General features: G+C 52.7%; 3 protein-coding genes across 4 annotated transcripts; all 3 read left to right on the top strand.

Annotated features, from left to right (window-relative positions):
- The first annotated feature begins 25 nt into the window (after window positions 1-25).
- Window positions 26-5,854, top strand: LOC134047607 (platelet glycoprotein V-like). 2 transcript variants are annotated; one of them, XM_062498881.1, is made up of 3 exons: window positions 267-312; window positions 1,301-1,336; window positions 2,653-5,854. In XM_062498881.1, exons 1-3 carry the CDS (start codon window positions 267-269, stop codon window positions 4,605-4,607), a joined length of 2,037 nt encoding a protein of 678 aa, XP_062354865.1. In that variant the 3' UTR covers window positions 4,608-5,854. The 2 variants fall into 2 exon arrangements, with proteins under 2 accessions (XP_062354867.1, XP_062354865.1); XM_062498883.1 differs by lacking the exons at window positions 267-312; window positions 1,301-1,336 and adding an exon at window positions 26-96.
- Window positions 5,592-17,708, top strand: LOC134047608 (leucine-rich repeat-containing protein 15-like). The gene is made up of 2 exons (XM_062498884.1): window positions 5,592-5,686; window positions 14,448-17,708. The coding sequence occupies exons 1-2, from the start codon at window positions 5,677-5,679 to the stop codon at window positions 16,175-16,177; spliced, it is 1,740 nt and encodes a 579-aa protein (XP_062354868.1). The 5' UTR covers window positions 5,592-5,676; the 3' UTR covers window positions 16,178-17,708.
- Window positions 17,709-18,070: 362 nt separating this feature from the next.
- Window positions 18,071-21,725, top strand: LOC134047707 (carboxypeptidase N subunit 2-like). Its single transcript, XM_062499059.1, has 2 exons — window positions 18,071-18,912; window positions 19,812-21,725. Exons 1-2 carry the CDS (start codon window positions 18,901-18,903, stop codon window positions 21,435-21,437), a joined length of 1,638 nt encoding a protein of 545 aa, XP_062355043.1. The 5' UTR covers window positions 18,071-18,900; the 3' UTR covers window positions 21,438-21,725.
- Window positions 21,726-21,817: the final 92 nt, after the last annotated feature.

The following is a 21,817-nucleotide window of genomic DNA, read 5'->3' as shown; positions in this document are numbered from 1 at the left end:
AAGTTCCTTTAAAAAGCAGATAAGTTTCTAAGGTACAGCTCAAAATTCCTTTTTCATGCCTGTATGAGTTTAGGAACTTCCAAGACAATAAAAGAGGTAAGCACCACCGTAAGCAATACATGTTCTATAAAACTTGGTTCAAAACTGATTTGAGATGTCTAATATAGTAACAGTATTAATGTATTGTCTCTGGCATCCTTTTGTATTCTTGAGAAATACTAAGAGGGGGCTGAAAGGGAAAGAGGCTGTAGACCAAACCTTGGTAAATGACCAGCCAGGCTGGTGCCTTTTCTGGAATGCCAGATGTCTCATGTTGAGGGAGAGTTTAAGAGAATTTTGATGCATGGGAATGTAGAATTATGATCTTTATAATGGGTATTACTGTATTCTGTAATGTTAAAATCTTCAAATGTTTCTTCAAATATACTGTTAGCAGCTCTAGATGTTTGAGACCCATAGGCTTATCCAGTTCTTGTCACAGCACTTACAGCCTTCATATCTTGCAAAGAATTTCTACTATTTTGCTGTTTGTTTGTCAAAACTAGTGCTTTCTAGCATTTCTGAGCATCTAACCCTGTCTTCTTGTATACTGTCTTACCTTTTGCTGTAAGACCAGGAAAACAGACATCACAAACCTGCAGTCCAGTGTTAGTCTATTTCTGATTTTACAGAGTGGCCTGTAGTCATACCTGCCAAGGGACATGCCTTTGCAGTTTCTAGCATAACGAATTGGGAGTTTTTCCCTCCATCTGGTTCTTTAGATCCTTGCTTCTCTCATCTCACTGAATCCTGTAGTTCTGTGGTCTTGAGTTAAGTTGGTGCAGGTTGAGATGCCAGTCAGGGCTTGAAACAGAAATTTCTGAATGTGTTTCTGGATGGAGGTTTCTGCTCATGGGAATAGGTAGGATCAGGGACAGGCTGAGTTACATATTTATTGAGGTAAAAGCATCACTGACTTATGAGAGTTTTGCGGGGGAGGATTACTAGGAGGGCGAGAATCTCTGAAAGATTCTTGTTTGACATGTGAAAAACCTTTGTAAGAGTGAAATGTGCTGTTTTTTGGTGATGCATATGTCTCATTCAATGAGTTGTGAAAAGCCCACTGAGATCTAGCTTTGTGGCACCATGTTGCTGGTTGTTGATAGCATTAAATACCATGTCCTTCCCTTCCTGAGGGAGAGTTAGAGATTTTACCAGACTTGAGTACTCTGAACCTAAATAAAATCTTAAATTTTTTTAAGCATCCCCTTTAGCTCTTTTGTTGTTGCTTTTTTTTTTTTTTTTTTTTTTAATGCCATAGCTGGTTTGGACATGCAGCTGTTTTGGGTCTGTTGTGGTAAGTCCTTGTGAGCAGTTCAGGTGCCTGAGAAGCTCTGCTGTCCTTCCTGATTTAAGTGATGGAGGTTGTACCCACCAGTCTCTCTGTGGGGTTGATACGGGAGAGCTTCATCCTTGCCCCTGAAAAAGAGCATGTGGGTATGGAGCCTTCCTCTCTCCCCACGTTCCTGGCAGAAGACTGACATTTTATCAGCTATCCCAGTTAACATCTTTGAGGTTGTGTCTGTGTAGCTATTCCTGCTGTCCCAGCTGCTGCTTATTCTGCTGCTCAGCCAGGTGCTTGACATCCAGGTTTCTGATACACTTGGACTTGTTGATTTCATTAAGGAAGTATTTCTAGACTGTGGGTTTCTGTTTGACTTGCTCTTTTAAATATTGCCTTTTATACCTACAGTGATTGCTTTCCTCTTTGGAAATGTATGCAACTTTCCAACTTTTTGGTGTGTTTCATGCAGATGTGTCTTTATTGCTACAACTTCCCATCTAATTTTGTGCAATTGTTTCATTTCACTGTACTTTTAATACCACTGCTGAGAGCTCGGTATTGCGTTCAGCTGTTGAAATGAGCATTGTTGGTTATCAGAGGCTCACTACTGTCCTGTGCCACATGGGGTCTTCTGGATTACTTCAGGCTGTGTTAAAAATAGCCTGTTCCTTCTTGTGTGTTCCTGGGCTGTTCCAAGAAGCCATCACTTGAAAATGCTGAGACAGGATTTAACTGGATGGTGCTGTTTTGCTTTTCACCTCTTAAAGTACAGGACAACCTTTTTACCTCCATTGTCTATTTTTGCAAGCTGAGCTTTATTTTTAAACCTCAGATAACTTACAGTGGAAAAACACAGTGAGTGCAGGACCTTTTGATAATTTTTGAAAATATTTTTGACATGTAATTTATTATAATATACAAAATCTTGTCTAGTGGAAGATGTCCCTGTCAGTTGGAAATAGATGATCCTTAAGGTCCCTTCCAACCCAAACCCTTTTGTGATTCTGTAATGCTATTCTGTTCAAATAAATGCATGTCTTTTGACTACTTAAGCATTTCATCATGATTTTTGTATACTTTTATTATAGTTAACTGGTACAAATACAAACAAGGAGTACTTGATTTACAAAGTTAATTTATCTGTACTTCTCAGTGTAAGCTGAGCACTTCAGAAATATTGGCAGTCAACAATAAATGATTTTGAAGTTTGCTTTCAAGCCAAGGGAAATTTTGCACGCATTTGTGGGTTTATGATATAATCACACATCTTTGTGTGCTGCTAAGTTACCTATGATCAAATGCTGATTCTCTCTTATCTCTTGTAACAGCTAATGTTGCTGGCACTTCAACAAGGATGTTGGTGCTCCGTTTGTCAGTGATGATCAAGCTTTTCTTCCAGCTGGATGCATCTATTTGTCCTGAGAAGTGTGACTGCTCTTCAAAAAATGCAATATATTGCTCTGGCCCCCACATAAAAGACCTGGAATTGTTAAATCTGCCTTGCAACATGACAGAAATTCACATAACAAATGCTAACATATCATACTTGCAGGATGTTTTTGCTAGGATGGTGGAACTGCAGCATCTCATCCTGTCTTCAAACAACATTGCTCTGGTTTCACCAATGGCTTTTAAAGGCTTGGGAAGGCTAAAAGTCCTCAAACTGCTAGATAATAAGCTGGTTGAACTTCCCCCAGAAGCGTTTGATGACATGGTGCAGCTTCAACAACTGATCATTGAAAGTAACAGGCTGAAATCTATAGAGGAAAATCTGTTTGACAAACTGGCTAGTTTGCAGGAGCTTTACTTGAACAAAAACCAACTAACAGCACTTCCCAGTGGTGTGATGAAGAAACTCACCAAACTCAGAGTACTGAACTTGTCAAGAAATTACTTAGCAGCTCTGCCTAGAAATATATTTAGTGCATTAGCTAGGCTTGAGAGGCTGATGCTGTATATTAATAGGCTGTCTTCAATAGAGTCTGGTATGTTTGATAGCCTGAAGGAGTTGCAGGAGCTTTTTCTGCACTCTAATAATATCCATTCTGTTGCCCCTGATGCATTTCATTGTCTTCGTAAACTAAGAACCCTGACACTCTCCAGAAACAGGCTTCAGGTTTTGCCTTCTGGGCTTTTTTTGCACTTGCATGACCTGTCTAAACTGACCTTGTACAGGAACCCACTGAAGTCTCTTCCAGAAATACTGTTTGGAGAGATGAGGCATCTTGGTAGCCTATGGCTGTATCACACAAAGCTCTCAACAATACCAGACTTTGTGTTCAGTAACTTGACAAATTTAGAGCTTCTTGTGCTGAGTTTTAACCCAGAGCTTACGGTTCTTCCTAGGAATGTATTCAGCGGCCTGAAAGAACTGCGGGGCCTTTCTCTCCATACAAGTAATATTTCCAATTTGCCAGAGGGAATCTTTCTGAGCCTTCAGAAACTGCAGAACATTTCCCTCTTCGATACAAGGCTCGAGGTTCTTCCTAGAAACCTCTTTCATAATCTCAAGCACCTCCAGAAAGTTTACCTGAATAGTACTAACCTTCAGTCTCTTCCTGCAGACTTCTTTACTGCTTTACCTAAGCTGGAAGAAGTTGTCCTTGACAACAACCCTTGGAAATGTGATTGCCAAATTCTTGGCTTCCAAGAATGGCTCCAAAAGAGCACAACAATAGTTAAAAATGTGCCATCTCTAATGTGCCACAGTCCAATGGAACTGCAGAATATTTCTCTTGTGTCTCTAAGCATTGATGACCCAGAATGCCTGCCAACCACAGCTATGATATATCAGACATTCAGCTCAGCTTATTGCCAGACTTTGACATCTCCTGTGATGGAGCACTTCGCATCATCTGGGGAGACTGCTGTAACAGTGCTGTCCAACATGGAAACCATCAGCACACCCATGTCAATTCCTCCTGCAACTCCAGGTTTTACCTACTCCCATGTTGAAGATGTTGGACAACCTGGGTTACATCTCTCAGATGTTCCAGATCAAACTTCTCCCAGCATCATAGCACGAACCAACAGTGTCAGAGGGACAGATTTAACTACTCTTGTTTGGTCGGATGAGTTTCCAGCCCACAGCAGTGCTAAATCCTACTTCAATACCAGAGTTAATTATTGCCAACTATTTTTGTGCGTTCACAGTTTGATTTTAACACTCCAGACTGTGGTCATTGTGCTCAGTCTGTATGTGATGGGTAACACCAGGCAACTATTGCACTCCAGAAATGTTCCTGCTCAGCCTGTAGTTCTGATAAGAATATTAAGAAGATAGAGAAATCCAGACCAAGAAAGAACTGGAAGTGTTGCTTTGGATCCTTTTTGAACATTTGAGCAGTTAATATTCAGTTCAGATCTGGATTACAAATCTTCACAGCAAAGACCATAAGGACTTTGTCTTTATAACATAAATGTGCCCCACAGCATTTTCCAAGAGTGGCTGTAATCACTGTAACTTGGTACAGCACTTGGTGCCCAAACCCAAAGAGGGGGAGATGAAAGTATTTGTGGTTACCACTACCTACATTTGTGCTGTGGGTTTCCTGCCTTGGATTGCAGATGCCTACCAAGTGTTCACTGCTCAGAAGGAGTGGCATCAGCATAGGAGCTCTTACATAGGAATATGACTTTCATTGTGCTTTAGAAACTGCCCAGAGTACTCCAATACTATTATGTCCTGTACTACCTGCAATGTTTTTTCTCCCTCGTGAGAAAACAAGTGGTGTTTTTGGGAGGAGATGCTGGGAAGGACCTTTAAACAATGGGGATGTGTGCAGAATGATGTGGTGCAAGTGTCTTAACTTTTGCTTTCTGTCCTTAGCCCCTTTCCAGGACGTGGCATGAGGAAGGGGTACAAATTAAAGCTAACAGGGGAGGAAGCTGCTGGGCTAGGAAGTATAATCTTGATATATTTTATTGTTTGCTTGGAGGTTTTCTGGAAACTTTATAAAGTTCAAGTAAACACTTTCATACATAAACTTTGGCCAGTGGTCTGACAAACAAGGTGTTCCTGGCTGCATGATGCAGGGAATCTTGAAACCAGAGTACCAGGACTGAGGATGGGCTCCGCAGGGGTTAATTGATTTGAGAGCTGGTCTTGGCTGAGCTGGGAGAGAAAAGAATGGTCTCTCCTGAGCTTGGGCTAGCAGAACAGCAGCATGCAGCTGGGGGCCAGGGAGCCTGCCTGAACTGCGAGCCACAAAGTGTTGCCTCCATTTCGAGTTGGAATCTACACAACTTCATCAGCTTGGAGCATTCAGTCGCATTTTCAGTCTTTTTTTTTCCTGCTATTTTTTACCTTATTATATACTGCTATTTACTGACTTCAGTCCTTTCAAGTGTTGATGAGCAAAGGTGAGTATTAGGCAGTAGTGTGGCTTTTGGTCTTTATACTAACACTTTATTAATATTTTGAATTGTATGAATATTTTAGTTCATAAGTAGACTGGTGGCTGTCAGACTGCCTGTGCTTTAGTAGCTATTGGATTTAACTACCAGCTTTTATCTACTTTATGGGACTTAGTTCTTAAAAGCTGTGATGTGCCTAAAAACCTCTGGGTGTGGTTCCGTGGTTCCTTGGGTCAGAGAGCCTCTGCTCCAGCAGTAATTTTGTAACCTTAGTGACTTTCTTACTGTTAGAGACTTTTCTGGATGGCCTTTAAATGCATGTGACAGACTTGAGGTGACCAAAGCTTGCATTTCCTCCAGGTTTATGGTTGGTTCCATGCTGTGTGTTACTCTAGGCAGTGAGAATAAATTGTGACTGCTTTGTTGCAGGGTCCTCTGCTGCTGGGCCTAAATTTGTCTTCCAGTCTGTGAAAAGAGAGAATGTGCTTTAATAGTGTTAAATGATCATTGTCTTGCTGGTGAAGTTTAACAAAAATGGCTAAATGGGAGTTAGAGCCATCTCTAAAGAAGCAGAAATCCAAGTCACTGCAAGTGGTGCAAAGCAAACTGTCACTGGAATCGTAAACAGATGCTCCAGAATATTTATTGCAATATATTTGAGAGAAGCACAAAACCAACAATGAGCTTTCTCAGTGGTGGTTCTGGGTAGTTGCATGTAGTGTTTAAGAAGAGAGAGTTGTTACAAATTTAGGTTCTTGGTTGGACAGCTGTAATGACTGCTTAGTGCTGTGCCAGCTCCAGTGCTGTCGCACAGTGCCACGCAGGCATCTGCTCGCAGCAGGCAGATCAGTATAACCAGGACTGGTGAGGAAATGGTTCTACAAACCATGCTGGTGGCTGTTCCCTCAGTGAAGGAAGTGTGCTCCAGGCACTTGGATGCACAGTGTCTGATTTCTAAGGAAAAAGCACATGTTTGCTCATGGTATGGGTACGACACCTTGCGTGTACACCAGCACCAGCTGCCACCTTTCTGAACCCTTCTCTGGCTGCCCCAGCCCTGCAGTGCAGCCAGCTGGGCCCCCACGCTGCTCCTTGGCTCCCGGTGCAGTCACTGAGCTCCAGCTCTGGCACGCGGGGGCTCTGGCACAGAGCTGTGTACAGTCAAGTGCTAAGATGAGGATGATTCCTCTTCCCGGGATGATTCCACTTCACATGCTGTCATCGGGCTTTCCCCACGCTTGAGCCAGACAGGGAAGTGAAGTCATCAGACAACAAAAGGCTGGAGCAATGAGTGCCTGGGGTGGTTTACTAACTTTTCCTCTGAGGTGTACTGTTTTGAGCTGCTTCTGATTCATTGTTTCTTGCCCAGTGAAGCTCAGCCCTTCCTGAAAAACTCCCTGGCCTGAGAAATCCAAGGATGTCCTTATGCATGCCCCATTTCTGTTTTTCCTGGAGAAGGGATAGTTGTCCAGGTCAGCATGATGCAGCTGTGGCATGCAAGAAGGCAACAGGCTGGTCCCCAAACCCTCTTTGGGCAGCCCTGCCTTGCTGCTGCCTCAAAGCACCGCTCCTTTGTGTGCAAGGATTTTCTCCATCCCTGAAGTCCACGCTCGCATCATCTACTGCTCAGCCTTTGCCACTAGGCTGGGTGAGGACACAGTGAGCTGGAAGAAACTTGAGGTACCTAATCCCTGATCCACTGGGTCTCTGATGCTGGGAAACAGGTGAATGCAAAGCACATCTGCATACAGTGGCTGAAGGAGTTCTGCTCTCTTGGCTCCTGATCAGGATGCAGAGTTGTGGTTAAAAGCCCTGCATGTTGTCCAGACCTCCAAGTCAAGGACCTGCTTCCAGGTTGGGACCAGCATCCTGGCTGGGAGTGTTTGGGTACCATACCACTAGGCCAGCTGTGCCAGCCTAGCCAGAGCTCGCTCCATCCCTTCAAATGCTTCTTGCTGTAGCAGTTGCTCCTGTTATCTCTGTTTAGGAAATCCTGGAGCAGTGGGAGCTGTGACTTACCCTGTGCCAAGCCATGGGAGTTATTCGTTGTGTTTCCAGGTTGATGTCAGTACAAATGCCATTCTCCTTTGCTTGTTGGGATTTGAATCCAGCGAGTCCCCAAAGCAAAGGGTGCTGGGGAGGGAGTTGAATGAACTGCTGCACAAACACTGGCAGCTCTGCCTGTTTCACAGCCACTGCAGCAAGCACTTCCAAGCCACCAGCACACATATCCTTTTCATATGTCTCTGGTGTCCTGGTCCTTTCCATCCCTCCACCTCTGCCCTGTGAGACGAGGAACTGAGGGAGGCCCCTTGTCACTGCTTGCAGAAGGCAGTGAGCTTGGGCAGCTACCTGTGAAATGCAGTTTAGTCCTACGAGGCACAGCAGCAAGATCAGAGCCTGCACCTCAGATCTTCCCAGTCCTGATGTCAAAGAGAAGAAGGGTGAGGGCAGATGTGCTTGGAGGAGGCCCCCAGCAGTGCTGCATGGTTCAGGAGTGCATGCAGCTTCTGGCTGTGAGGCAGGAGCCTTGGGAGCCTCTGCCTGACGTTATGGAGCATTGGTTGTGTCTCCTCTAGGCTTCCACCCAGCACGGCTTGCCTAATGCTGCTGATTTGGCAATCCTGATATCGGAGTGCTTCCTAGGGATGCCAAAAGAGCTGGGAGGAGATGCAGCCCAAGGCATGTTCCCACCAGACAAGGCTGGGGCCACAAATGTTTGCAGACTCAAGGTGACCAGAAGGCCTGAAGCTCCTGCTTTGTCCCAGCTAGGGAGTGGTAAACTAGGGAGGTGCTATGCCTCCATTTTGTAGCTAAAGTCTGGGTTTATACTCACCTGTGGGTATTGGTGGATGGATAAGCCCTGGTACAGTCTCTTATTTGGGCCAAAGTGGATGAGTCCCACTTCACTACAGACTGGGATCTTCTGTTCCAGCAGCACCCAGACCCATCCACCACTGGCTCAGCCCTTGTGCTATTGCTGCTGTAGGATTGGCATGCCAGACTTCCAGCTGTGCCTTTGTGTCTCTCTGCATGGAAAAAGCTCAGGGCAGAGAGCCAGTGGCTGGCAGCAGCTCTGCTGTTCACTCCTCTCCTGGGAAGAAATGATGCCCCTTCCTCCTTGGTGTGTTGGGAAGAGGTCCCTGGGGCACTTTGTGGTGCCAGAGGTAGCTTTACAGAGATTAAGCTGATGCAGGAAACATTTCTGTGAGCTCCATACCATCACCTCCTGCTCCAGCTGGTCCTTTCCCCGCTTTCACAGAGCACATCGGACAAGCTCTTTCCGCTTTGGATTATCTCCGCAGGCGGACTTGGCTGCAGCCCTGCATTCCTTCCAGCCTAGCACTGCCCTGAGCCTGGGCCAAGCCCTGTGTGCTGCTGCTATCGCTCGGGCCAGGTCTGAGCCTGGAGGAGACAGTTCTGCTGCTGGGGTGAACCCCACCAGAGCCTGACATCCTAAATGCTCTTTTCCTTGAGCTCTGGGAGGGTTGTGGTGGGCTTGGTGCCGGTGCTTGGATGGAGGTGTAGCCTGATGGCCAACCCTGCTAACCATCCTCGATGGACCAAAGCTGCTGCTACTCCCTCCCAAAGTTCCCACTTTGCATAAGCACTTTCCCAGGGAAGGCAGGGCATGTCCCCATCCCTTGGGGCCGGTGATGGCATCATCTAGCCATGAGCAGTGATGCAGCCCTGGCCTGCATTCCACAAGCAGGGAGGGAAAATGTCACTCTGGCTGGATCAATGGCCCTATGGAGGAGCTTTCTCATTTGGGCTCCTCAAAAGATTAGGGTGGGCTTGTGGTGAGGCAGGGGCTGCTGGTGCTTCTCTAAGGGTGGAGGTGGCCCCAGCACCAGTCTCTGAGACACTAATGCCTCTTCCTTCATCCCTTAGCCATGGCTTGAACCTGTGGGTCCTGCTGCAGGGCTTACACTGAGAGGTGTTCCCCTGTGCTGGAACATGGAGAGATCTCCCTCTGTGGCCCCCAGCCCAGCCCTCCACCCTCCTCTTCCGCTTCAGCAGTGTTTGGCCTGGCGCCTGCGACCAGCTGGTCTCTGTGCACACCAGGGACCATGGGGGAGGGGGAGTTTCATAGCAGGGTGGGTGCTTTGCAGCAGGGCAAAGTAATGGGTGGTCCCGGCAGTGCACTGTGGGGAGCAGCAGGCCACGGGGAGGTCCCATCCTGCCCAGGGTACTAATTCAGGCAGGAGCTGGAGCTGTGCAGGGAGCAGGGGATGAAGGGGGAGCTGGGGCTGCATAGTGTGGGTGAGCATGCTCAGCTGTCTGGCAGATGAACAATGTGCTCTCCCAGCCAAGCCCACAAGCTGCTAATTTTAGCGATTACGTGAATTTTTCCAAGCAGTCTCGAGTCTCTTGGTAATTCAGAGCCACTCAGCTTTGCTGCGTCCGCCACACTGGCCGTGGGGATGTGCTGGAGGTGTGCCAGCATGGACAGACAGACAAGAGACTGTCCTGCTATCCTGTAGCAAGGCAGACAGCTCCAGCAATAAGTGACTCTGCTCTTCTGGGGCTCCATCATCTCCTTGAAGGTGCAGGGATACAACAGTGATTCCACACTGTCCAGGGCTTGGTCAGGGAGGCTTCAGTCTCTGGCTAGTTCAGCTGGAGGTGGGAAAGGTCCACCAGGCAATGCTGAACCTGGGGCTTTCCTGCAGCATGAGTCCCACTTCACTCCATCCAGTGCCATGTGAGTTCCTGGCTATGTGGTACAGCCTCTCCCTGCAAAATGCTAATCTTACCCTCAATCATATCCATTTGCTGTCTCAGGAGCTGCCTCTCCACTCCAGATCTCTGGGGTGGGTACATGCTGCTGTCCCAAGTTCTCAGATCCTGTGTTTGTCTCCCTTGTAAGTGGCCTGGGGCAACCTCCCACGTGCTCACCTCTGGGAGTGGCTGCGGAAGTGGTTCACGGGTGTGTGTCATTTGTTATTCAGCCCTGCTTTATTTTTAGCCATGTCTTGAAAATAATCATCTTTTCCGACCAGAAGCCAGAGCCAGTTTCCTGAGGCCTGGGCAGAGGCAGGCAGGTTTTTGCCAGGGCTGTCACCTGGACTGCTCTGAAAACTTTGCCTCGTGGTTGGGACCGTAATCTGATGACCCCCCTGTTGGGGCAGGGTGTTTGAGGTACCCACCACTGCCTCCCTGTCCACCCTGGGGCAGCACTGCTGGGAAAGAGGTGAGTCCAGCATTCCTCTGATGAGCTGGGCTTGGGGCAGTGGTTTGTCGGAGGTGCAGAGGTTTAGTTTCTGTGTTGCCTCTGAGAAGCTGTGAGCTTCTGGATGAGTCAGAGCGGGCAGAAGCCCAGCAGCACTGGCAGTGGGCAGACAGAGCCGTGATAAGGCTTTGATAAGGCTGTGGGAGCCCTGCTCTCACACCAGGGCTGCAGGGAACAGGCAGCTCCCAAGCCCAGTGCCTGACCTGCAGCTGCAGCACTGTCACAGAAGTGGGGAGATTGTTTTGGGAAGTGTGGTTCTGGGAAAGTGCTGTGTCACTAGACTGTGAACTAGGGCATTTGGTGGGCGGTGTTTTCAAAATGCCTATCCTTTTTGCCCAAATGCCTAGGTGTTGCAACAGAGCAGGCAGGAAGCGTGGCCAGGGGCAGTTTCAGCCTCTGCACTCTTTCCAGCTGAAGGGGGGACCTTGGCCATCCAGCATGTCATGTGGCAGATGGGCGTCCCATGCGACCTCACACTGTGGTGGCCTCCGGCTGAGGTCCCACTCCCAACCATGTTCCCACGATCCCTGTCTCCTTTCTTTGAGACTATCTGGGAGCTCTGCTCTCCATCCCTGCGGTTTGCTGTTTGTCCTGGTCTGGTCCCCTCTCTGAAGAGAACAGCTGTCCCTTCCACTGCCCTGCATGCTCCCACCCCTCACAGCATGACACATTTCCTCCCCTTTCTGCGACAGTAGCCCCACACTGTTCCCATCCTCAGCAGCTACCCGGAACCTGAGCAGAGGTTGTGGCTGAGACTGGATTAGAGGCAGTCAAGGAAGATCCAGCTGCCCCGTGCTTGGCAAGGGACGGCAGTGGCTCTCCAGGAAACCCAAAGGGGCCACGTAAGCTGACTCTCCTTAGCTGCTTCCTCCCAAATATCCTTTCCCGGTAGCTGCTGGACTGGGTCTGCTCCGAGGATGTGGGAGAGCTGGGGAGACCTGGGCTGGGTGATGGGACTTGAGGGCACCCCAGTGCACCCATGTGCACTGGAGGGAGCAGGGGAGGGGTGGCAGCAGGTGCCTCTGAACAAGTCAGTGGATGCTTTCCAAACACCTCTGGGTACCAGGCTCCATCACCTCTGTGTCTGAACTGCTGAGGGGGCAGAGCAGGGGCAGCCACCGGGAGATAGCTCTTGTGCTTGCTCTGGGGTTGCAGGGATGCCTGCAGTGGGGATTCCTCAGCACCAAGGTGTTCCTCATGGCTCGTGGGCAATGCTCTGGCTTACTGAGAGCTCTCTGAAGCAGCCTGGCCCGTGGCTGGCACCCACACAGCTGCTGATACTGGCACGGTGCTCACTTCCTGGCACTGGTTGTGCCCACAGGACAAAGCCCACACTTGGCGCTCGTGGGTTTGTGGCCCGTTGGCATCTGTGGCTGTGGGGGAATGAGAGCTGTGACCTGGGCAGGGTCAGTGTGCCAGGGGTCTGCCTGCATTGGTGGCCCTGGGCTGGGGCACAGCCAGAGGTCCTGACACTTGCAGGAGCCATAGATAGGGAAACAGGAGCTGTGCCTGTGCCAAGGAAGTGCAGTGGAGCAGCCCTGGTGTGAACACGTGCCAGGGAAGAACAGGGCTGTGCCCAGGGGTCAGGCCTTGCCTTGTCTGCCCCCATGGGTCAGGGCACTTGGCTGTGTCCCACTGGGGACCAGGTGGACTCCCAGGGCCAAGCAGCTGCCTGGGCACTGGCTGACATGAGCAGCATGTTCACAGGGCCCTCTGCTTGTCTTCTTACAAGAGCACCGGAGTTCAGGAGGGGGAAACCCAAAACTCCATCCTTGAGATGCGTGCTCTGCTGAGGAAATAGGAGTTGAAAGCAGCTCTGCTCCAGTGCTTTCCCTAACCCCGCCACTGCCCCGTGCTGATTCATTGATTTGGACGGGTTATATACTGGGAGGGGAAGAATGAACCACACTCTGCTCTCTTGCCAGCACGGAGCTGTGCTCACTCGGCGCTCGTGGCTGCGGGACACTCGAGTAAGTCTCCTTCTCCTACTGCCCCAGTGAGTGGACACAGATTCTGGGGACTTCCAGGACAGTTCTGAGGGTTGGTGGTGGAGTGGTGGGATCTGCACGTTCAGCACTTTTTTTATTTGATGGCGATGTTTATCTTGCAATGATTCTCTGAAAAAGTGGGACCTCTTAGATGCTGTGGGAGCTGAGAGAGTTACATAGGCAATGTATTCCAGACAATGATCAACAGAGAAAATTAAGGGGGGGCAACGTAATATTTTGGGGGGAGCAGTGGGATGTTGTGGGGCTGAGCAGCAGAGAATGTTCAGCCTCTTAGTCTGTAAGTTTTTTGTCCCTAGAAGAAAAAGAGATCAGTAGTTTCCAGCTGCCTTTCCTGAAGGTTGCTGCAGTATGGGTGCTGTCACTGCTGGCTTACCAGGGAGTGACATGAGCAGGGCTTTTGATGTGTCGAGCTTTTGGGGAAGTTTATAAATGTCTTGCTATAAACAAAGCTGTTCTTGGATGCAGATTGTTTCCATATGGGAAACATAAACTATGCTGGCTTATGGAGGGTTCCTCCCTCCCTGCCTGAGCGCAAGAGTGTTCCCTGGGGGCCGGGCGGGGAGTAGGGCAAGGGCTGTGCCCCAGCATCCTGGGTGCCAGCTGGAGCACTGTGGCCACAGCCCTGTGCTGCCTGAGTCTCCGGTCTGGCTCAGAGCAGGAGAAGTTGAAGATTTTCTCCCTCCCTTGTGCCACATGAAGCTGTTAATGGGGGGCTGCTCCATGCCAGCCTGACACGAGGCTGCTGCTTTATTTGAGGGAGGGAGGAAGCTTCCAGACCAGAGGAGAGAGGAGAGGGTATCCATGGTATCTGTGCTCGTGGGGTAATGGAGAACTTTGCTGGGCACCATCCCTGGGACCAGCCTGCATACACATGCCCACACCAGACACCCCAATCACAGCAAAAATAGTCCAGGCTGAGACCTCCTGCTGGGGATGGGGGGAGCACAGGGCCAGGCTGTACCCAGCCTGTGCTGGGGAGTGGGCAAGGGTCCTGTTGACCCAGGCTCCTGAGGAATGGAGCTAAAGCATCCCTAGGCAGTGCTCTTGGTTTTGAAACAGGAGCTCAGAGCTAGGAGGGTGATTGGGGTGCTCAGGCAATGCTGGGACCCACTGCAGGTGCTGTGACCCAGCTCTGGTGAAGGTCTGGGCTCTTTGGTGGTGCTGGGGGGTCTGTGCTGCTGGTAGCAGCTCGCCACACTCTGTAAAACAGGAAACCACACTCCCAGCTGCCAGAGGAGCCAAGAGAGCTGGGACGCCAGGGATGCCACTAATAGCTGTGGTATGGCAGCCAGGCGCTGTGGTCTCCAGCTCTGTCTTGCTCTGAGCTCCTGCATAGGCTGAGCCTAACCTTGCCTGCCCCAAGCCTTCCTTGCCTACCTTTCTCTGCCTCATTGCCATGCTGGGGACAGAATGGCCATAGTCTCAGTGGCTTTTTCCAGGAGGAAAGCAGCATCCATCCCTGGCAGCGGCTCTGGGAGCTGGGAAATTGCAGGGGTTGAACCCCCCTCCTTTGTTTTTTCTGCAGGCCCAATGGAGCAGGGAGTTTGGCAGCGGTGGCTGCTGCTGCTTGTGGGCATCCAGCTGGCCAGTAGCCAGTGCCCAGAGCAGTGCCAGTGTGTCCGTAGCGCCCAGGTGGAGTGCTTTGGTGCTGACATCACCACAGTCCCCAGCCCCATCCCTGCCAACGCCATGACCCTGCAGATCATCAACACGCGCATCGCCGAGCTGGGCGACGCCGCCTTTGGCAACGCCTCCCTGCTGATCGGGCTGCGCGTGGAGAAGAACATCCTGTCGCGCATCAGCCCCAGGGCCTTCCAGAACCTGCCTGACCTGCGCTACCTCAGCCTGGCCAGCAACAAGCTGCAGGAGCTCCCTGTGCAGGTCTTCGAGCCTCTGAACAAGCTGGAGTCTCTGCTGCTCTCCAGCAACCAGATCCTCCAGGTTGAGCCTTCCCACTTCACCCATCTGAGCAACCTCAAGGAGCTGCAGCTGCACGGGAACAACCTGGAGGAGCTGCAGGAGGGGGTGTTTGACCAGCTGACCAGCCTCACCAAGCTCAACCTGGCCAGGAACAACATCGACCGCCTGCCGCCCCGGGCCTTTGAGCGGCTGGCGCGGCTGCAGGTGCTGCGGCTCTATGAGAACCGGCTCCGGCACATCCCAGTGGGCACCTTCGATGGGCTGCCAGAGCTGCAGGAGCTGGGGCTGCACCAGAATCAGCTGGAGACACTGTCCCCGGAGCTCTTTGTGCACAACACCAACCTGCAGAAGCTCTACTTATCCAACAACCTTCTCACCACTCTGCCAAGCGGCGTCTTCTTGCCCCTGCACGCTCTCGCCAAGATCACCCTGCACGTCAACCGCCTGCGGGACATCTCTCCCAGTGCCTTTGGGCCCATGCCCAACCTGCAGGAGCTCTGGCTTTATGACAACGAGCTTTCCACCCTCCCCACTGCCGTCTTCAGCAACCTCACGCAGCTGCATCTCCTGGTTCTCAGCAAGAACCGGCTGCGGTCAGTGGCACCGGGGGCTTTCCAGGGCTTGGGGGAGCTGCAGGAGCTGTCGCTGCACTCCAACGCCTTGCGCCGCCTGGATGCCCGGGCACTGGAGGGGCTGCCCAAGCTGCAGAACATCTCTCTGCACCATAACCAGCTGCAGGCACTGCCACGGGGCCTCTTCGGGGCCACACCTGGGCTGCGGCACCTGCAGCTGCACTCCAATGCCCTGGAGTACCTGCCTGCCGGCATCTTCTCCCCGCTGACTGCCCTGCGAGAGGTGAGACTGCACAACAACTCCTGGCGCTGTGACAAGGGCATCCTGCCCCTGCAGGGCTGGCTGGAGGAGAACCCTCACAAGGTTGGTGAGATACCCCCGCTGTGTGCCCAGCCTCCTGCCCTGCAGGGCACCCCCATCGCCAGGCTGCCAAAGGACCAGTTCCTCGACCCCCAGCCCCCCACTGCTACTCCCCATCCCAACACCCTGCTCCCTGATGACACCTCTGAGGCAGCATCACCAGATGATGCCTCGATGGAGCCCCCCACAGGGCTGCCAGCCTCCCCACAGGAGGAGGAGGAAGAGAAGGAGGAGGAGAGGGGGCAGTGGGGGCTGACACGCCTGCAGAGTGGAGTGGTGGTAGCAGTCATCGTGCTGGTGTGTGTGGCCCTGCTGGCTGCTCTGGTGGCACTGGTGGTCTATGGCTGTAGGAAGAAGAGCCATGTTGTGCTCATGAGGATGAAAGCTCCGAATGAAGCCTGAGTATCTGGCAGATCCTGAGGGCAGAGGTGCTTGTGGGGTCAAAGGACATGACAGTGGCTCTGCATCAGCTGCCCTTGCTGACTGGGAAGGGCCAACATCACCGTGTGCGGTGTGTACCACTGTCCTGCTCTGCTTTGCCCTGCCCCTGCTCTGCAGCAGAGACTCCACACTGAGTGACCTCCCATGGCTGCCCACTATCCCCTGCCTCCAATGCGGTCTCTCTGCTCATTCCCTGCCCCGGTCCAGCAGCTGAGGTGTGGGATGCAGAGAGGGACCCCTTGAGCCAGGAGCCACAGCCTGGCCACGATGGTGCTTTACTCCAAGTAACAGTGATTCCCCATCCCTCACCTTGCATCGTTCCCTGCAGTGTTGCTGCCCTTATGCTGCCTGCTGCCCTCAGCCCTGCCCAGCCCCTCTTCCCCCCCTTCTGCCCCCACCATGCCTCCCCCCTCTCCCTGCCTGGGCAGGCAGTGTGAGCCATCATGCTGGGCCAGGAGCCAGGTGAGCACCTTCGCCCCAGGAGAGCTGCATGTCCTCGGCTGCTCTGTCACTCACCGGTGCCTGGGCAGGGCTCCACGCAGGACTGGGTTGCTGCCAGGCTGGCACACCCTGAGTGTCTCAGCTGCGTCCCAGTTGCCCTCCCTGCCTGCAGGCAGGGCATGCCAGGGCACAGGCAGCACCCTCTCCTGCTCCCAGCATCTGCCTGCTTTCCTTGTGCACCTCCAGCCAGCAGAGCCACAGGACAGTAGGCTGGCATCAGGGATGGGCAGGAACAGCCACCCAGCCCTCACTGCATGCTGGCGCTGACACTGCTGTGACTGTGCCGTTGCCTCAGCCCCACAGGGTGTCAGGGGCTTGCACTGGCCCCACTGTGAGGGTAGAGGAGTGGGACAGGTGGGTGTGAAGTGTCTGCAGGGGCTGTGAGAAGCTCCTCTGCTTGTGCTTCTGGGCTGCTGGAGCATTGTTAGGGCTGCTTCTACTGCACCTCATTCCTGGTCCTCATTTCCTTAATACCCTCCACCAGCTAGTGAGCAACCTGGTCCCGCTGTGCTTGACAAAGCTTTTTCATCCTCTTCTTACTCCCTTGAGTGCCCTCCTGAGTGTTCCCCGTGCCCCTGCTTGGTGGCAGTCCTTGGCCAGGGAGATGCTGGCAGCACAGTGTGCAGGGGTCAGTGAGTGCTGGCTGCTCTGCAGTTTGCAAATGGGTGCCCTGCCATCCCCCCACAGTACCTGTATCCAGCTGCCTTTTCCAGCTGCACCACGACCACGGGGGGATTTAGCTCACCTCCGTGTGTGCTGCAGTGGCAGGAGGCTGCCTGAGGACTGCTGCTGTGGGACAAGCTGTGTGTTTGGTGTCCACCCTGTAGTGTTGGCTCATAGCACCTCAGTAGCCAGTGCTGGCACAAGCAGCTCCAGGCTGGTGCATGTGATGGGTCACTCCTCTGGGCCAAGTCCTGCATGGTAACAGGAGACACAGGACTGTGTCACGGGGCTGTTGGGTGCTGGCTGATCTGTGACCTTCTCATTAAAGTGCCATTGTCCACTCCAAGTGCCAAGAGCTGTTTATTCAATCTTTTGTGGTAAGCAGCAGGGGAATGGCCCAGCAGGGAAAGGGGCTGCACTTGATTTCCACTCCTCAGAGATTTTTGCAGTGTTGAAGAAAAGCCTGTTCGGGTTGGCGAGGCTGGGGGAGGGTTAGTAGGCTGTGTTTGCAGAGCCCTTGCTGGTCCCTGGACTCCAGCCTGGGATGATGGACCAAGGAGGGCTAAGCCATACAACAGCAGTGGGTGGGCTTTTAGAGAGTGAACTGAGACCTCAGCAAGCTTCTTGATGAAGACGCTGACTGTCACCTACACAGTCTGCTGCTGGGGTGGTGAGGAGCTTGCTTGGCTCCCTTCAGAGCTGGCTGCCACTGGATTTTGTGAGCTGTGTTTTTCCATTTGTCACCATCTGCTCCATGAGACACACTGCAGTAAACCATCACTCCTCCTGCCCCTGGGGGTGCCTCTATGGCAGCTGCCAGACCAGCTTGTGCCACCACAGGCCCTTGCAAGGCAGCTTTTATGGTAGAGTGTGCTGCTCCTCTGGGCAGGTTGAAACTTCTAAGGAGTTCAGCTGATTGATGGGTCCCTCGCCATCCCACTGCTGGCTGGGATGCAAAACCCCTGGTGACCACCATGATGACCCCACAGTGGTCCCCTCCCCATAGAATCATAAAGCTGGAAAAAACCTCTAACTTCATGTTTAAACTTCATGTTCAACCTTCATCTGCCTTGCTATGCTGCACCTGGTCTCTTCTCTCATGGCAGAGATATTTTGAGCACCATTTCCCAGTGATACTTAATAAAGTCACGGAGTTCTCTTAGGGGGATTCTGGAAGCAAGCATGCTGACCTTGGTGTGGGACTGGAGCCACACAGCAGCAGCCTGCCACCATCCCTGCACCAGTGGATGTCTGGGGCCAGAACCTCACTTCCTTGACAGGATGCTCACAGGCAGCTGCCTCTGGCCTCACCTCCAGTCCCTCTGAGGCTGGGTTATTTTTCAAAGTGCTCCAAGGACACCGGTTGTTGTTGCCGATAAGCAGTGAGGGGCAGCTCCGCCCCAGCAGGAACAGCTTGTCCCTGGCTTCGGCTGGCTTCCCATCCGCCCCAGAAAACACTGTCCCATCTCAGCAAGCAGCATCCCCGCAAATCTGCTGCAGGTTTGGCGATCGTCCCTGTGATGCCACACTTGGTAAGTGGTGCCCACACTGCTTGGATAGTTTGGGGGCCTGGGACGGGTGGGAAACACTGCTGGTCTGGTGAAGACAAGCGAGATGGAGGAAAGGAAAAGCCAAGCCCAGAGCTGCTCTCAAGTGCTGGTGTGAGTCCAGGAGAGCTCCACTGATGTGGGGTGTCTGTAGGTGGGCATTGCTGTGGGGTGGGCAATATCCCCCATCATGAAGAAGACTGGCATGTATCCCAGCTAGGGAGGGACTGGCAGAGGTCTGGAGGCCATCGCCCCAGAAAGTGCTTCTGTGGGCTGGCAATAGATGTTTGGTCAGGCTGAATATCCCTCCAGCAGGTTGGATGCTGCTCTGATTCCTTGTGTAAAAAGAAGTACTCTACAGGCAATTAAAAATATGAGTGGTGGAGCTCACTCCTATTGCCACAGAGCTCAGAGCAGCCCTGCAGGTTTGTCCCCATCACCCACTGTGTGCAACACAGCCCTGCATTTCACATATTCTCCTGCCCTAGAACCTAGCTTGATGCCTGTGGGGACACCTGATGTGGGTCCAAGACTTCCATGGACCCACACAGGTCCGAGCTCAGCTGCTGCTCTGCAGGATGTGGCTGCTCGCCTCCTTTGGTGAGGAAGGCATTACTCCAGTTGTCACAGGGTGGGCTAGGGCACAGAGTAAAAACCTAAAATCCCTGGGGAAACACTGGGGAGGGAAGGGCTCCCTGATGCTGTAATGGGAGTGCTGGGGAGGTGCTGGCAGCACGGGCTGGAGGGATACCCCATGGCCAGGGCAGTGGCCTATGCTGGTGGTGCCTCAGAGGTTGATCCTGCTGCATTTCTGGCTGCAGAAGCCCTTTCCCCAGCAATGCCTGCCTGTAGGTGCATGGGGTGAGGCTTGGTTCCTTTTCCAGTGCAGGCTGGTGATCTACATGTTACTGGGGCTGGGGTCCCTGCTGGTGAGGGCTTTGTCCCCATCCTGCCCCGCTACCTGCCAGTGCTATGACACCTCCAAAGTCTTCTGCTCAAGTGAAAGAATGCGGGAGATCCCAGAGGGCCTGCCAGGAAGTGCCACCCACCTCTTCTTCGTGGAGACAGCCCTGAGTAGCATCCACAGGGGCAACTTGGGTCCCAGCACCACCCTCACCAAGCTGGTCTTCATCAATAACAACCTCCAGGAGCTGGAGGCTGGGGCCTTTCAGGGGCTGCCCAGCCTCACTGAGCTGGAGGTATCAGGCAACCCCTTGCCAGCCATCAGCCTTGGGATGCTGGCAGGGTTGACCAGCCTCAGCAAGCTCTCCCTCAGTGCCAATGCTATCCGCACTCTGCAGCCAGGGCTCTTCACTGCTTCTTGCCACCTGCAGGACCTGAGCTTGTCAGGAAACAGGATCGAGGCACTGCCCCCTGGCATCTTCCACCCACTCCGGCGGCTCCAGACCCTGGACCTCTCACAGAATGCTCTGGCTGAGCTGCCAGATGGGCTGCTGGCCCCACTTGTCACCCTTCGTGTCCTCAAGCTCAGTGACAACCTGCTGGCACAGGTGCCTGCTGGTGCTTTCAGGGCACTTGGCCAGCTAACTGAGCTCCACCTGGATGGCAACCATCTGGAGGAACTGCCCTCTGGCATCTTCTTTGGGCTGGGCAGGCTGCGGCGGCTGCAGCTGCAGCACAATGCCCTGGGCAGCCTGGCCCCTGACATCTTCACAGGTCTCCTCAACCTCACTGTCCTCAGCCTGGAGGGCAACAGCCTGGCCACTGTGCCTTCCATGCTGTTCACTGGCACCCCTGGCCTCCTCCACCTCTCTCTGGCTCGCAACCAGCTGGAAACACTGCCCCAGGAGCTCTTTGCTAACCTGTCAGTGCTGGAAACCCTGGTGCTCTCACACAATGCCATGGATCACCTGTCCACTGGAGTTTTTCAGGGGCTGGCAAGGCTGACGGAGCTACAGCTGAGCCACAACAACCTCTCCAGCCTGCCAGCAAGGCTGCTGGCTGGGCTGCCCTTCCTCACTGTCCTGGTGCTGGACCACAACCGCCTGGCCCGCCTGCCCCCGGGGATCTTCAATGCCAACGAGGAACTGGTGCGTGTGGGGCTGTCTGACAACCCCTGGGTCTGTGACTGCCACCTCTCCTACCTCCTGCGTTGGCTCCAGAGCTTTGCTGAGCCCCTCATCCACAGCCAAGCCTTCTGTGCCAATCCAGCTGCTGTCCAGGGCCAGTCCCTGCTGGAGGTGTCCCGTGGGCAGCTGGAGTGCCCAGGAGCACACGGTGTCCCCCCAGAAGAAGGCTGGGACACAGATGCTCCGGGGCAGTGCATCTACACCAACCCAGAGGCCACTGTAAGCGTGGCCTGCAATGCCACATCCTGCCAGAGGCTCAGCCTTCGCCTCCCTCCTCCCAGGCAGCAGCAGGGCTTGGGGCCAGAGTATCAGGGGGCCTGGGTGCTGCGCTCCCGCTGTGGCACGCTGCAGGTCAGTGTCCTTGTCACAGCACAGAGTGGGAACGAGGCCACATCACCAGGTCTCCCCACGGTGCCATAGGGCTTGGGCAGGTGTTTGCTTCTGCTCTGGCAACCTCTGAACCAGCCTGGGAAACAAAGAGCTCTCCTCCTCGCTCCGCTACCACTGCCATGGTCACCAGCTGTCTCCAGGCTCCCCACAACAGCTGGCCTGGTGGTATTTATCCTCTCAGTTATGTGTTTCCTGTGTATTTCAAATACAATTAAAATTTATCTATTATTTCTGTGCAACTGGTTCCCATGGCAGAGAGAGGATTCATTCTGTTGCCCCACCACTGTCTGTGTGTCTGGGAGGGCAGTGAAAGTCGATGTGGTACACTGGGATCTTGTCAGGAGCTGTGCATGGTGTGGTATAGGTGCAGGTGCCTGGTGGTGAGTAGGTGCCACCCTAGCATGCTCATG

This window comes from Cinclus cinclus, chromosome 10 (assembly GCF_963662255.1).
Source record: "Cinclus cinclus chromosome 10, bCinCin1.1, whole genome shotgun sequence".
Lineage (NCBI taxonomy): Eukaryota > Metazoa > Chordata > Aves > Passeriformes > Cinclidae > Cinclus > Cinclus cinclus.
Note: the sequence above shows the minus strand (reverse complement) of the source record. Positions and strands in the feature narration are given on the sequence as shown.

Coding starts and splice junctions, on each gene's coding strand:
- LOC134047607 (XM_062498881.1), top strand. CDS start 267: ATGACCAGCCAGGCTGGTGCCTTTTCTGGAATGCCAGATGTCTCAT. Junction 313..1,300: donor TGGAATGCCAGATGTCTCAT/GTTGAGGGAGAG, acceptor TTAATGCCATAG/CTGGTTTGGACATGCAGCTG. Junction 1,337..2,652: donor GCTGTTTTGGGTCTGTTGTG/GTAAGTCCTTGT, acceptor CTCTTGTAACAG/CTAATGTTGCTGGCACTTCA.